Source organism: Natator depressus, chromosome 3 (assembly GCF_965152275.1).
Source record: "Natator depressus isolate rNatDep1 chromosome 3, rNatDep2.hap1, whole genome shotgun sequence".
NCBI classification, from domain to species: domain Eukaryota; kingdom Metazoa; phylum Chordata; order Testudines; family Cheloniidae; genus Natator; species Natator depressus.
In genome coordinates this window covers 42,512,393-42,526,778 of record NC_134236.1, presented here as the reverse complement: position 1 = coordinate 42,526,778, position 14,386 = coordinate 42,512,393, and the positions used below count along the sequence as shown (strand labels likewise).

Below are 14,386 nucleotides of genomic sequence, written 5' to 3'. Positions count from 1 at the left end.
GTACATTGGAATTTTTTAAAAGTGGAAACATTTCTAGTAGGTTTTGTAGATTAAGTGTGTTATTACAAAACCAAAATTTGAGCCAAACAACCTAGACTTTTTTTTCAAGATGTAATTTTTATTTCCCATACTTCTGCAATTAGAAATTTGAAAATTAAATGCCTCTCCCTATCAATTTGCTATCTGACAATTGTTGTTTATAGAAAATAACACTGAGATTGTGTCTTGTGCAATGCAGAATTACGTGGGAGAAGAAGGCTCTCGTCCAGGAGTGGCCAACCTGCGCCTGAGAAGGAGCCAGAATTTACCAATGTACATTGCCAAGGAGCCACAGTAATACGTCAGCAGCCCCCCATCAGCTCCCCCACCCCGCTCCCAGCGCCTCCCACCCACCAGCAGCCCCGCCAATCAGCTCCTCCCCATCCCTCCTAATGAGCTGTTTCGTGGTGTGCAGGAGGCTTTGGGTGGGAGGGGAGGAGCAAGCAGGCTGAGGGGAGGGGGCAGGAAGGTGTGGAGTAGGGGCAGGGCCTGTGGCAGAGCCAGGGGTTGAGCAGAGAGCATCCGCCGGCACATTGGAAAGTTGGCGCCTGTACCTCCAGCCCCAGAGACGGTGCCTATACAAGGAGCCGCATATTAAGTTCTGAAGAGCCGCAGATTGGCCACTCCTGCTCTAGTCATCAGGGAAAGCAGGGTCTGCATACCCAATATTGCTCCCTGCACCAGGAGCAAATGGGTTGTGAGTGGGTGGAGATGGGCAGAGAGTGTGCACTGAATAAACTAGCTGACCAGACGTGCAGGGAGGAGTATGCTATCCCATAAAGTCTGAAATAAACTACTCCTCTCCCCTTACCCCATCTTGATGCAAAAGGGGAGCCTGGAGAGGAATTCTCTTTCTCTCTGGGTTGGAATTCATTCCTGGTATTCCTCTTGGGGCAGTGCAGCTACATGCCAGCCACATTCAGAGCTAAGTCTGAAGGCTCATTCTAGTACTAAGGACATGATCCAAAGCCCACTGAAGTCAATGGGTGTCTTTCCATTGACTTCAGTAGATTTTGGATCAGCCCCTATGGTAGCATACCCCTGTAAAGAGGTTGCACCAGATTCTGCTCTCATTTACACCAGTGGCAATCCAGAGGGACTCTGTTGACTTAAGTGCACTTACCCTGATTTTTTATTGATCTAGCCAAGAACAGAATCTGGCCAATTTATTTTTAAGTCGTTTGACACTGGGAAAGGAAGATATGTAAAGTACTTACGCTTAGTTGTGGCAACGAACAGCTACAGTGCAAGAGATAGCTGAGAAGGAAAAGGTCAAGGGAGGACTGAGCGTGCATGAAAAGGTATTCTGAGAGATCAAGAAGGCAGCTGGAAGCTTTGGAACGGTGCAAAAGCTTTTCCAAGCCTTGTTTACTTGGGCAGTATTCCAGGGTACTTCTAACCCACAGTGCAGTCAAAGTGGAGTTTCTACACCTCTGCAGAACTTTTTGTGGCAAGTTGAAAACAATAATATCCAGCAAAAATATGTGTTATCTAGCAACGGCTACAGCTTTTCTCCATGCTTTTGCTTGTGCTCAGAGCCTGCCACCAGGAATGGCGATTCTATAATGTCCTTTCCCCAGAACTAGTCAGTCTGCCTTTCTGATGGAAGTAGGACCTGTAGTTGGAGAAACAGTGCTGGGTTGGTTTGAGCAGCATTAACTACCATAGAAATATGCTGAACATGGCAGTCAGAGAGCCTGCTTCCTTGCTCTACCCTTCACTATGTATCCCCTCCACGATTGCAAAGACCCAGCCACATGGAATTCAAGTAGAGAGGCTTATATCAGCAACTGGGAAGAGCCACTGCGTCCCCTCTCCGTTTCCCCTGTTCTATTTCAATACCATGTAAGATGAGGGAGAGGGAGGGGAGCGAAGCTCATTATAAAACAGAGCATGCAGCAGTCCAGCAGCACAAGTGGTAGCATAGTAGCAAGTTAATCTCTCTTCAGGCTTGTGAGCTTGGACAGCTTTTAAAGAGAAGAGGATCCTGCTTGCTAGACAGAATTATTTCCAAGTTTGTCTGTCAATACATAAATTGTATCACAAATCTGATGGATCAGAGGTCATGGGAACACTGTCTATCCCTTTAGAATAATAACGTGATTATACACAGCACCTTCTACACTCCATGGCAATTGAGTCCTCTGAGTTCTATATTTGTTAACTTTAAGTTTCAACTAGTATTCCATTAGCAATTCTGATATAGTACTTCCCAATTATCTTTTGTAAAAAAACAAAAACACCTCGTTTTTTTTAAATCTAATTTTGTTTTGTTTTGAATTATGAAATGTTTTGAGTAGGGAGGAAGGATGGTCTGTGACTAAGGCACAGAGCTGGGTTTCTAGTGATCTCTGTGCTATTGTTAGCTTTACTACTGACTTCCTGCTTGACCTCGGGCAAGTCACTTGGAGATTTCCAGAGGTACAAATGGGAGATAGGCACCATTGGAAATCAATGTGAGTTGGATGTCTAACTTCCATTTGTGCCTTTAAAATCTCTCCCTGAATCTCTGTGTGCCTCATTTCCCTCTCTGTGAAATGGGGATAACCCTTCTTGCCTAGCTCACATGGGCACTGTGAGGCTGTTTGTGATGAGCACAGATCAATCCTACACTGGGTGGGGGATGTCATATAGGTGTTTCTGGCCACAATATTCAGAAGAACTCAGCCCATTGCTTGGGGCTGGATTTTCAAGATTGCTCAGGTGCATTTAGGCACCTAAATAAGTGGCCAGATTTTCAGAAGTGCCCAGCACATCAGGTGAAAGCTGAGGTGCTGGAGTTCTGCCAGGTGGTAGGTAAGTGTTGTGTGCCTTTAAATATCCTATCCTTATTTAGATGCCTAAATGGGAGCTGAGATCCTTGGAAAATCTGGCCCCACATGTGGTTCATGTAACCCACTGGGCTTTTGGGCATTGGTTCTGAGCACAGCATTGCTTATAAGGGGGTTGCCTTGGTGGTAGCGAGTATGGTATGCATAGCTACACACCAAAGTGAAAAGCAGGCAGCTTCCACAATGTGGTGTGTAGCTACATTGTCAGTGAAAGGCTCTGGCAAAGGGGAGTGTCATAAATATAAAGGGAAGGGTAAACCCCTTTAAAATCCCTCCTGGCCAGAGGAAATCTCCTCTCACCTGTAAAGGGTTAAGAAGCTAAAGGTAACCTCGCTGGCACCTGACCAAAATGACCAATGAGAAGACAAGATACTTTCAAAAGCTGGGAGGAGGGAGAGAAAGGGTATGTGCATCTGTCTATATTTTGTCTTTGCCGGGGATAGACCAGGAATGAAGCCTTAGAACTTTTAGTAAGTAATCTAGCTAGGTACGTGTTAGATTATGATTTCTTTAAATGGCTGAGAAAAGAATTGTGCTGAATAGAATAACTATTTCTGTCTGTGTATCTTTTTTGTAACTTAAGGTTTTTGCCTAGAGGGGTTCTCTCTGTTTTGAATCTAATTACCCTGTAAGGTATCTACCATCCTGACTTTACAGGGGGGATTTTTTTTTATTTCTATTTACTTCTATTTCTATTAAAAGTCTTTTTGTAAGAAAACTGAATGCTTTTTCATTTTTCTCAGATCCAAGGGTTTGGGTCTGTGGTCACCTATGCAAATTGGTGAGGCTTTTTATCCAACATTTCCCTGGAAAGGGGGGGTGCAAGTGCTGGGAGGATTGTTCATTGCTCTTAAGATCCAAGGGTCTGGGTCTGTAGTCACCTAGGCAAATTGGTGAGGCTTTTTACCAAACCTTGTCCAGGAAGTGAGGTGCAAGGTTTTGGGAAGTATTTTGGGGGGAAAGATGTGTCCAAACAGCTCTTCCCCAGTAACCAGTATTTGTTTGGTGGTGGTAGCGGCCAATCCAAGGACAAAAGGGTGGAATATTTTGTACCTTGGGGAAGTTTTGACTTAAGCTGGTAAAGATACGCTTAGGAGGTTTTTCATGCAGGTCCCCACATCTGTACCCTAGAGTTCAGAGTGGGGGAGGAACCTTGACAGGGAGTTAGTGGGGAAAGCCTTCAGCAGCACCCTGCTGCCAGAGTCTTTCAGAGCAGCAAGGAAAGGCTCTGGCAGCGAGGAGGCAGCGAGACACTCCTTTGCTAAAAATATCCATGTAGACTGGGAGGCACTGCTTGGGAAAGTAGAGAGTTGTTGAGCGTGTATTTGCATACATACCCACCCCTTTCAGGCATGCCTTTATGCTACTCAACTAAGCCATGCCTCACCATCTACAATGCTATTAATACCCACGCTAGGGCTACATGACTTTGTACACTACGTACATGCCACCAGAAAAAGCGTGCAGCTTGTAGACAGCTTGTGGCTTCCTCATCTCATGTCTCCCACCTCCAGCATGGAGGAAGGGAGCAGTCTGGGATTCAAGCTTCTAGTCAGGGACTTATGGCAGGCCTGAGGGTACAGAGGGGGCATGGCCTTTACAATCACCTTCCTGGTGCCAGTTGAGAAGAAAAAACCCTGCTGGTTAGCTTCTCCAGCTCAGCTAGGTAATAGTTTTAAATAAAGTTGCAGGCTCCACATTAACCAGATTAGAGTGTCTGTGTCCTGTTTCTTCCACCCACACCAATGGCAGAGTATAAAACTTAGCAAATTACCATAAAACAAAGTAGCAGCAACAACAGGAAATCAGGCGACGTTAATTTAAACAATGAGAAGTGTATTCCTGGGTAACAATGCTCTAACGCTCAGCCACACAGTTCAAATGTTCATAAACAAGGCGTTTGGAGGTCAAGTATGCTATTTTTAAAATGTAGCAGGTTGATAAACCCTGAGCTAATATCCAAGGACAGCGCAGGCACTGAGCCACTGCACATTCCAAGGAGGAGTGAAATATTAATATATACTCCTAGTAGTTTGTTACAGATCTTGACATCACTGAATCTTGCAATGTCAGTGCTTAGAGCCAGATCCTGCAGTCTTCACTCCTGCAAAGCTCACATTAATTTCAAAAAGAAAAGGAGTACTTGTGGCACCTTAGAGACTAACCAATTTATTTGAGCATAAGCTTTCATGAGCTACAGCTCACTTCATCGGATGCATTATGCTTATGCTCAAATAAATTGGTTAGTCTCTAAGGTGCCACAAGTACTCCTTTTCTTTTTGTGAATACAGACTAACACGGCTGCTACTCTGAAACCATTAATTTCAAAAGGAGTCTTGTCTGGGTAAGGACGGAATAAGAACAGCAGGACTTGGGTCCTCTGTGCAAAACGTTCAGAGCTTTGAGACAGTGCTTTGAAAACCTGCTGAGACAGCTAGGTTTGATAAGTATTCATTTAAACTTCATCTTCAAATTACACTGCTCAGGTAGAGCGCATGTTCTGTATGTTTCACATCATAAGGAACACTTAATGTCAGAAGAGTCTTGTAATACCTTGCAAGGAATGTTTTATTCCTCCTAAAGTGTATCATGAAAAGATTAAAAGGCAGCATTATTGCCTGCAAAATCATCTGCTATTTCCTGGAAATAGAATTTGCTGGACCTGTCCTTGTCACAGGCATAAGCATAATGCTTTTAATAATCTCCCATTCCATAAGTGATGTGTTTGCATCAAAAAGATGGATATGCTAGAGTTGGCGGAATTTTTTTAAGACCTGTTCATTTTTATTTTGTTCTTTTGGTGCCACCTAGAGGATTAATTCTTCTCCTGCAAAGTGGGAAAGAAGGGTTTTTGTTATTTTTCAAAAGTTTCCTTTAAAAACAATCTGTGGGTTAACAGCACTTAGGGTGCTATTACCTCAGAAACTCTTTCTCCATATGTGAGCAGATGAATGTAGAGTGTGTGTATGTTTGGGCTGTGGGATATGAGAGAAAGTGGGCTGGAGAAAGTGTTACACTAAAGACAAATACAGCCATGACAAAAAAATCTTTTCTCCATAAAAAATACCTGTAAATTGATCTTGAGAGGAATTTTCATAAGTCTTGTATTCAAGCAAGTAAACAGTGTACAAATCAAAGACGATTCCAAGGAAGCAGGTGCACAGAGGAAAGGCAGCCCAGCCAGCCTTGCAACAGTCTGCCAACATGACATGGCAGCAACTTCAGGCTTATCAGCACAACTGGCTGACATCTTAGCAGCACATATACTAAATTTGGAATGATACAGAGAAGATTAGCATAGCCCCTGCGCAAGGATGACATGCAAATTCGTGAAAAGCCAGCTATGCTGCATTATGCTAGGATTGCCTAGAAAAGCACAACATGAAACTCTCAAAACATAAAATGAGAGAAAATCAGGCCTGGTCTACGCTACAAAGTTAGGTCGAAGGAGGCCGCCTTAAATTGACCTGTTAATATATGTGTCTACACTACCTGGTCCTTTACATCGACCTAAGTCACCTCCCATGTCGACTTCTGTAATCCACCTCTGCGAGAGGCGTAGAGCTTAGTTCGATTTTCTTGGGCCAACTGCAAGATAGTGCAGATGCAGCGTTGTGTAATTTGACTTACTTGACCTCCAGGTGGTGTCCCACAATGCTCATCTATGGCCACGATGGAGATCATTCTCAACTCTGCTGCACTGCAGCCAGGTACACAGGAAACAGCCCCTCCCGTGCTAAAGCCCTGGGAACTTTTGAATTCCTATTTCCTGTTTGATCAGCACTGGGAGCTTGAGCACAGCTGATCATGGAGACGACACACCCAAAAGGCGCTCCAGCCTGGTCTGCACAGGAGGTGGTGGATCTCATCGCTGTGTGGGGAGAAGAGTCTGTGCAGGCAGAGTGCTGATCCAGCAGAAGAAATGCTGACATCTATGCAAAGATCGCTCATGGAATGGGGGAGAAGGGCACACGAGGGACACACAGCAGTGCTGCGTGAAAATAAAAGAACTTCGCCAAGCGTATCAGAAGGCAAGGAAGGCGAACAGCTGTTCTGGTGCTAAACCCCACACATGCCGATTCTACAATGAACTGTATGCGATTCTCGGCGGGGGGGACCCTACCAGCACGCCCACAAGCAACGTGGACACCTCACAGGTGTGTGAGTCTAGGGACAACAAGGAGGATGATATGGTGGATGAGGAAGAGGAGGATAACGGGAGACAGGTAAGCGGTGGATCCATTCTCCCCGAGAGCCAGGAAATATTTTGAACCCTGGAACCCAGTGGGTCATAGGACAGCACGGTGGCCGACCATGATGCCGGGGAAGGCACCTCTCGCGAGTAAACATTTAAAATGAAAGTCCAGTTAAACTTTAGTGGGCACACACATTCGGTGGTATTGCATGTTTAGGAAACTTTCATGGAGGTACTCTGCAATCTTTGCAGAAAGTTTCTGGGCAGGGCAGTCTTATTTCTTCCACCATGGTAGGACACTTTCCCATGCAACTCCTGAATTAATTCTGCTGGCGTCATTGTGGTACACAGCATAGCAGCATAAGGACCGGGTCTATTCCCAGACACTTGCAGCATCTCCTTCCTTTCCGCCTCTGTTACCCTCAGGAAACTGATATCACATAGGGTCGCCTAGGGGAAGTGTGGGAGGTTCTCATTAAAAGTGCTCTTACATGGGAAAAAAGGGCATGTAGACCACCTGTGAGGTCACCTGTGACCCAGGGGAGGACCTACTCACCATGGCTGGAGCAACAAAGCAGCACAGTGAGCGGTTACGGATTCTGATTATGTTATGGCTTGTATATATGTACATAGTATAATAAGGGGTTGTTGGTTTTTTATGAAAACAGCCTTACTATGGAAACATTTTATTCATGTACAATGGCTCCTTTATTTTTTCCCCTGACTGACAGCTGGAAATGTGTCCTTCTGCGTGTCATCAACACCTGAAAGCAGACTTTTGCTGATTAGAAGGAGGAGAGAAAGAACGCAGGAGGACATGTTCACCGAAATAATGAACGCTTCCAGGACAGCTGACACAGAGCTGAGAGCATGAAGGATTTCACTGTCCGAGAAGTTAGACAGGGACATGGAGAGCAGGAAAGCTTCCAATGAGCGAGAGCATGCAGTGCAGGATGATATGCTTCGGTTTATGAGGGACCAAGCAGACATGTTGAGGCGTCTGATTGAACTGCAGGAACAGAAGCAGGAGGGTAGAGTCCCTCTGCAGACCCTGGTGGACACCAGCCAGCATTGCCGGGTGCAGAATCACCCTCCCCAAAGCGTTCCATCAGAGGTGGGCGAAAAGTCCATTATCCCTTTCATCCACTATGTCCTGCACATTTCCCAGACTCACTACTCTTCGTAGTGGAAGTCAATTAATGGCCCTGCACACTTGGAGTACAGCAGCTCCCATGGTTGATTTACCTACTCCAAATTGATTTCTCACTGACCAGAACTGTCTGGTGTTGCAAGCTTCCAAATAGCGCTCGCTTCTCCACTGTCAGAGCAGCTCTCATTTTTGTGTTGCAGAACTGCATGTCAGGAGAAAGCTCTGCACAAAGTCCCTGGAAGGTGGCCTTCCACATTTGAAAGTTCTGCAGCCACTGCTCATCGTCCCATACCTGCAAAGTGATGCAGTCCCACCAGTCAGTGCTTGTTTCATGGGACCAGAAACAGCACTCAACAGAGTGCAGCTGCTCTGTGACTGCCATCAGTAATTGTGAATTGCTTTTTTAAATGGCTTGCAGCAGGGCTGCTTGCAGGACATCGCTATGTTCCGCGTGGCAGACCCTGCTTTGGCTCTGGAAATACTGCAGGCGAAGACGCGAGGTGGTTGAGATGCTCACAGCAAGAGTGCACAGCTGAGCAGGCTCCAGGCTTCTGGGGTATGGCATATGCACAGTGGTTTAAAGGCACGAAAACCACTGGATTGTTTGCCATTGATGTGAGGGAGGGAGCACAGTGCATCATGGGATGCCGATGCAATGTTCCCATTCTCCCCTGCGACAACGTTTTGGGCCCGTGTGGCATTGCACAAACTTCCCAAAGCACACTGTGGCAAGTTGCACTTTGGGATAGCTACCCATGATGCACTGCTTTGTGCATTGATGCAGGAGCTGAGAGTGAGGACACACTCCATCGAGACAATGGCCATGGTGTGGCCATGCACAATCCACTTCATTAATTCGGGGGCTCGAGGTCGCATTAGATAAAGTCAACTTAATTTTGTAGTGTAGACAAGCCCTCACTGTAATAAAAGTATTTCTAGGAGGTATGGCTAACTTTAATGTGACCCTGGCTTTGTAAAAATTACAAGCCAGATCCTCAACTGTGTAAACTGGTATCACTTCATTGACTTCGACTGACTTGTACCAGCTAAGGATCTGGCTCAGTAAACATACAGTTTTGTCTCACCCCGTCCTAAAATGTAATTCAATTAAACTAAAAGGGAAATTAAGCTTATAAAGGGTACATGCAAATGCTAACATACCTAATCATGAATTCAATTTGACTTGATTACTAAGCTACCCTATCTGCGTCTCTAATACCCATTAGACCTTAAAATCCCTGTGGACAATTCAATGCAAGTCTGCTTCGAAAAATCTCTTTTAACGGAGTGCTCACCTGATTTTCGTACTACTGGTTTTAAAATGAAATCACTGTGTACAAAGAAAACAGGTGTAGCCACATTGAAAAAGATGAAACATCTTATAAGAAATCCTAGGTCTTTTGAATATAATATTTCAGTGAATGATAATTTCTGTACTTCAGCAGAAGATTAACTGTCATAATAAATTATTTCCCTCTGCCTGAAAGGAAATAACTGAAGCTTGCTTAACTAAAAGAGCCAGCTAAAAGGTACAACTGAGATGAGTCTAACCTTGTCTGCTGTGCCCAAGGATACCTCTGAAAAGCTGCCATAACATGCAATAATTTGATAGTCTCAAATACATTTAACCTGTGTACGGTAGAAGGAGATAAGAATAATATTAAATTCTTGCTAATGCTCACTTTGTATGCTGTGGAGTCTGGCTCTGATGTTTAGTGAAAAGGTCTTAAATACTAAATTGGAATAATAATTGAAAAACTGGGTTATTTTATTTCACTAAGAGGGTCAGTCTCGTCCTTGTGATGTCAAATTCAAATAAAACATTTCATTTTCTTACTGTGTCAGGTATTCTAGTGATAAATCCTTGCTTTGCTTTTGTCTTCTATAAAACCCCCCAGATCAAATGATCTCATGTTAAATGCAGGTGTTTCCTCTTAGGTCATCCCAGTTAATGACTATATATGCTGAGTCCATAAATACAGGTCTGATTCACACAGGAATAGCCATTTCTGACCATTGCCTAACATTTTTCTACATTGTTTGTATCATCCATATGTTTCACCTCTCCATTTCATAACTGTAAGGATACACAGCTCCTAAAAGAGCAGTTTGTTAAATGAAATGGTTCAAAAAGAATTACATATACTATAAAAATATTTAATTCCCAGAGCTTCTATGCTTATTTTTACACTGGCTACTCACAGTTGATAATGGTTTCAAGAGCAGATTTTTTCTTCAATAACGCCATACTTCATTATTTGGTACTGTGGAAAAGTAGCCCCGTTTAAAAGAGAATTTAGTTGTCAATCAGTTTTCCTTTTAATCACAAAGCTGTTCAGATGGTACTGTAATATCAAACCAAATCCTGCTTGCCTTAGTCACACTAGTAGTCCCACTGCTGTAGAGGTCTAATACTTATATGAGGAAGGGAAGCAGGATTAGGTATTTAAGCCCAGATCCTCAAAGGTATTTAGGCACCTAACTCCTGTTGATTTCAATAGGAGCTAGGAGGCTAAATACCTTTGTGGACTTGGGCCATGATTTCTATGTCCACCCTTGGATTTCCAGTTGTGTGGAACACACTAAAAGGTCAATTCTCTCCTGCACCTGAGCACTACTTGATGTAGGAGGTGTCCATCAGGCAGCTGGTTATGGCTCCCTGATGCTCAGGGGCCAGCTGTGACCCCAACATGACTTACGGCTGCAGCTGGCTTCGCTGAGTTGCACCACTGCCACAGGAGCCTACCCAATGAAGTTTTTGAATAGCATAGTTCCATTGCACCATGCCTTCTCCTCTCCTTCCTCCCCGATACTTACCCTACTCCGGGGAGCGGAGGCCACAGGTGCAGGGCCTGGATCCAGCGTACTTGTATAAGCAGGAAGTTACCCTCCAAGTGGGGAATTCTCTGCTGGACATTTATGAACAGATTAGAGCCTGCGTGGACAATGGGGCTGTAACTGTATAGATAATCTGGCCCTAAAACCCCAGTCCTGCCAACATTCAAGTGCATACTTAATTTTAAGCACTTGAGTAGTCCCACTAAAATTGATGCAATGGGACTACTCACATGCTTCAAGGTAAGCACATGCTTAAGTATCTGCAGAATCAGGGTCTAATATTAAGCTCCTGGCCACAGACATCAGAGTCTTGCCATTGGTTTTAGCAAAAGCAGGATCTGACCCATAATAACCCTAGAAAGCTGCACAATTGTATACATGTCTTGTTTTTCCAATTTAAATTTGCATCTTGACCCATACCATAAAGAGCAAATGTAATGTTGTAAGTGCCACACAGTGACTGTGATTAACCATAGTTTGTTTTCTTTATTGAAAATCAATTGTCTGCATGCTACCAGCTGTGAAATTATGCAGTAAGCCATAATTAAACAATGAAAGAGAGTAAACCAAATTAGTTAGGTGTGATTTGGTGCAGTGAGAAGCACGAGGTGACTGTTTAAGTTTTATCAGCACAAAGCAAGAAAAACAAAATACAACCATGTAACTTATGCTTTAACAAGTCCACTGTGATCATCTGTAGAACACTACCAAAGATCAGCTTGCAGTACAGAATAACAATGCTACTAAATACAGACTACAGTGGCCATCTCAGTTTCCCTTACTCATATGAGGAGCACCTTCAAAGTCAAAGAGACTCCACAAGTGAGTAATGAGTAAGTGCAGCTCTGAATGCATATTTAACTACAGCATGCTACTTTTGTTGCTGGGGAACTGATTCTCAGCGAAGAAAATTTATATCACTGTAACTTTACAGAAACTGCCATTGATAATTAAACCAATGGCAGATATTGGGCCTGTTGCTATTTGTAAGTCGTGCCATATTGTATTTTTTCATAAAGATATAATTGCACAAATGTACAATACTGTTGCACAACTGCATGCCTTTAAAACAGGTGTGAGGAAACTTTTTGGCCCAAGGGCCACATCTGGGTATGGAAATTGTATGGTGGCTCATGAAATTGGGATTGGGGTGCAGGAGGGGGTGAGGGCTCTGTCTGGGGTGCGGTCTCTGAGGTTGGGCCATAAATGAGGAGTTCAGGGTACAGGAGGGGACTCCAGGCTGGGGCAGAGGGTTGGGGTGCAGGAGAGGGATCAGGGCTGGGGCAGGAGGTTGGGGCATGGGAGGGGGTCAGGGGTGCAACCTCCGGGCAGCGCTTACCTCAAGCAGCTCTTGGAAGCAGCGGCATGTCCCCCCTCCAGCTCCTATGTGGAGGTGTGGCCAGGCAGCTCCGCATGCTGCCCCTTCTGCAGGCACCGCCCCTGTAATTCCCATTTGCCGCAGTTCCTGGCCAATGGGAGCTGCAGGGGTGGCGCTTGGGGTCAGGGCAGTGCGCAGAGCCCCCTGGCTACCTCTAAACATAGGAGCCGGAGGGTGGACATGCTGCTGCTTCCAGGAGCCTCGGCACACACATGCGGAGCAGTCTCCGACCCTGCTTCCCAGCTGGAGTGTGGGAGCAGGGCAAGCCCCAAATCCCGCTCCGCAGTGGGAGCTCAACGGTCAGATTAAACAGGCTGGAGGATGTGGCCCCTGGGTTGCAGTCTGCCCACCTCTGCTTTAAAAGCTCATCTCCTTGGACACTGGCAGTTACCTATTTGCAGCAACACTTCAACTACAGCTCATCTATATGGTTTTGTATGTCAAACACGGCTTTCAAACTTTATTTCCTACTGGATTTCTCAGCTGTGGAGGTTGTTTTTGCTTTTTCTGGAGGTTCTGTGGCTTGTGCTGGTGGTGGTATTATCCGTGGTTTAGCAAACTGGGAAAGTTTAATGTCAGGCATCTCTTCACCATGTTTGTACACACTTACAGTGACATCCACTGTTTCCCCACCATACTTGTTCTTGACATTGATGCTATATTTGCCTGAGTCCTCTGAGGACACTCCCTTGATGGTAAAGCTGGCAACATTTCCATGCTCCAGTGCAACTAAATAATGTTCATTAAGTTCAAATTTCTTGTCATTCCAAAGCCACACCACTTCAGGATCAGGATTTCCAAATACAGAACAGGTCAGATTCAAAGTCTAAAGAAAAGAAAAGTCATTTTAGGCATCAGTGAAACAGAAGGTTTATTTGAGCATGCTGGTTGTCACCACACTTATTATACATTAGGAGCAAGAGAAAAAGACAAAGGAAAGTGTAGGTCTTCTACTCAGCAGAGCCAACATTGGACAACGTCAAGAAGGCTGAGGAGTTTAATGCCTATTTTGCATCAGTCTTCAGTAAAAAGGTAAATTGTGACCAGATATTTAACACAATTAATATTAGCAACAAAGGGGAAGGACTGCAAGCCAAAATATTTAGGTATATTAGACCAGTGGTCAGCAACCTTCGGCACGCAGCCCATCAGGGTAATCCACTGGCAGGTCATAAGACATTTTGTTTACATTGATTGTCTGCAGGCCTGGCCCCCCGCGGCTCCCAGTGGCCATGGTTCGCTGTTCCCTGCCACTTGCAGCTGCGGGAAGCAACAGCCAGCCTGTCACTGCGGCCCATGCTGCTTCCCGCAGCTCCCACTGGCCGGGAATGGTGAACCACGGCCACTGGGAGCTGCGGGGGGCGATGCCTGCAGACGGTCAATGTAAACAAAATGTCTCATGGCCTGCCAGCAGATTACCCTGATGGGCCGCGTGCGAAAGGTTGCCAACCCCTGCATTAGACATATTCAAGTCAGCAGAGCCGGATGAAATCCACCCTACTGTGCTTAAGGAACTAGCTAATGCAGTCTAAGAACCTTTAGTGATTATCTTTGAGAACTCAGAGGATGGCTGAGGTCCCAGAGCACTAGAGAAGGACAAATATAGTACCTATCTTTAAAAGGGGATCGGGGGAAAGATGATCTGGGGAATTATAGACCAGACAGCCTAACTTCAATATCTGGAAAGATACTGGAACAAATTATTGAGCAATCAATTTGTAAGCACCTAAAGGATAATAGGGCTACATAATGAATAACCAGAGTAGATTTGTCATGAACAAATCATACCAAACCAACCTGATTTCCTTATTTGACAGAATATTGGCCAACTGGATGGAGAGAAGCTGTAAATGTGATATATCTTGATTTTAGTAAGGCTTTTCACACAGTCCCACATGACATTCTCATAAGCAAACTGGGAAAAGGTGGTCTAAATGAAATCACTGTAAGGTGGG

At 44.8% G+C, this 14,386-nt stretch overlaps 1 protein-coding gene and 1 non-coding gene across 10 annotated transcripts in view; one reads left to right on the top strand and one right to left on the bottom strand.

Annotated features, from left to right (window-relative positions):
• Positions 1–14,386, bottom strand: part of MYOM2 (myomesin 2) — a 141,337-nt gene that overhangs the window by 18,337 nt on the left and 108,614 nt on the right. For 3 of the 9 annotated variants that reach the window (XM_074947781.1, XM_074947783.1, XM_074947787.1), the window contains 2 exons: positions 13,042–13,257; positions 11,033–11,124 (listed from right to left, as the gene is read on the bottom strand). In XM_074947781.1, the coding sequence (XP_074803882.1) occupies positions 11,033–11,124; positions 13,042–13,257 (308 nt within the window). Of the gene's footprint in view, positions 1–11,032; positions 11,125–12,609; positions 13,258–14,386 lie in introns of those variants that run through there. The other 6 variants (XM_074947782.1, XM_074947789.1, XM_074947784.1 and 3 more) reach the window with 3 other exon arrangements.
• LOC141985611 (U6 spliceosomal RNA) lies at positions 6,116–6,219 on the top strand. Its single transcript, XR_012638970.1, has one exon. It is a non-coding gene; the product is annotated as a U6 spliceosomal RNA (small nuclear RNA).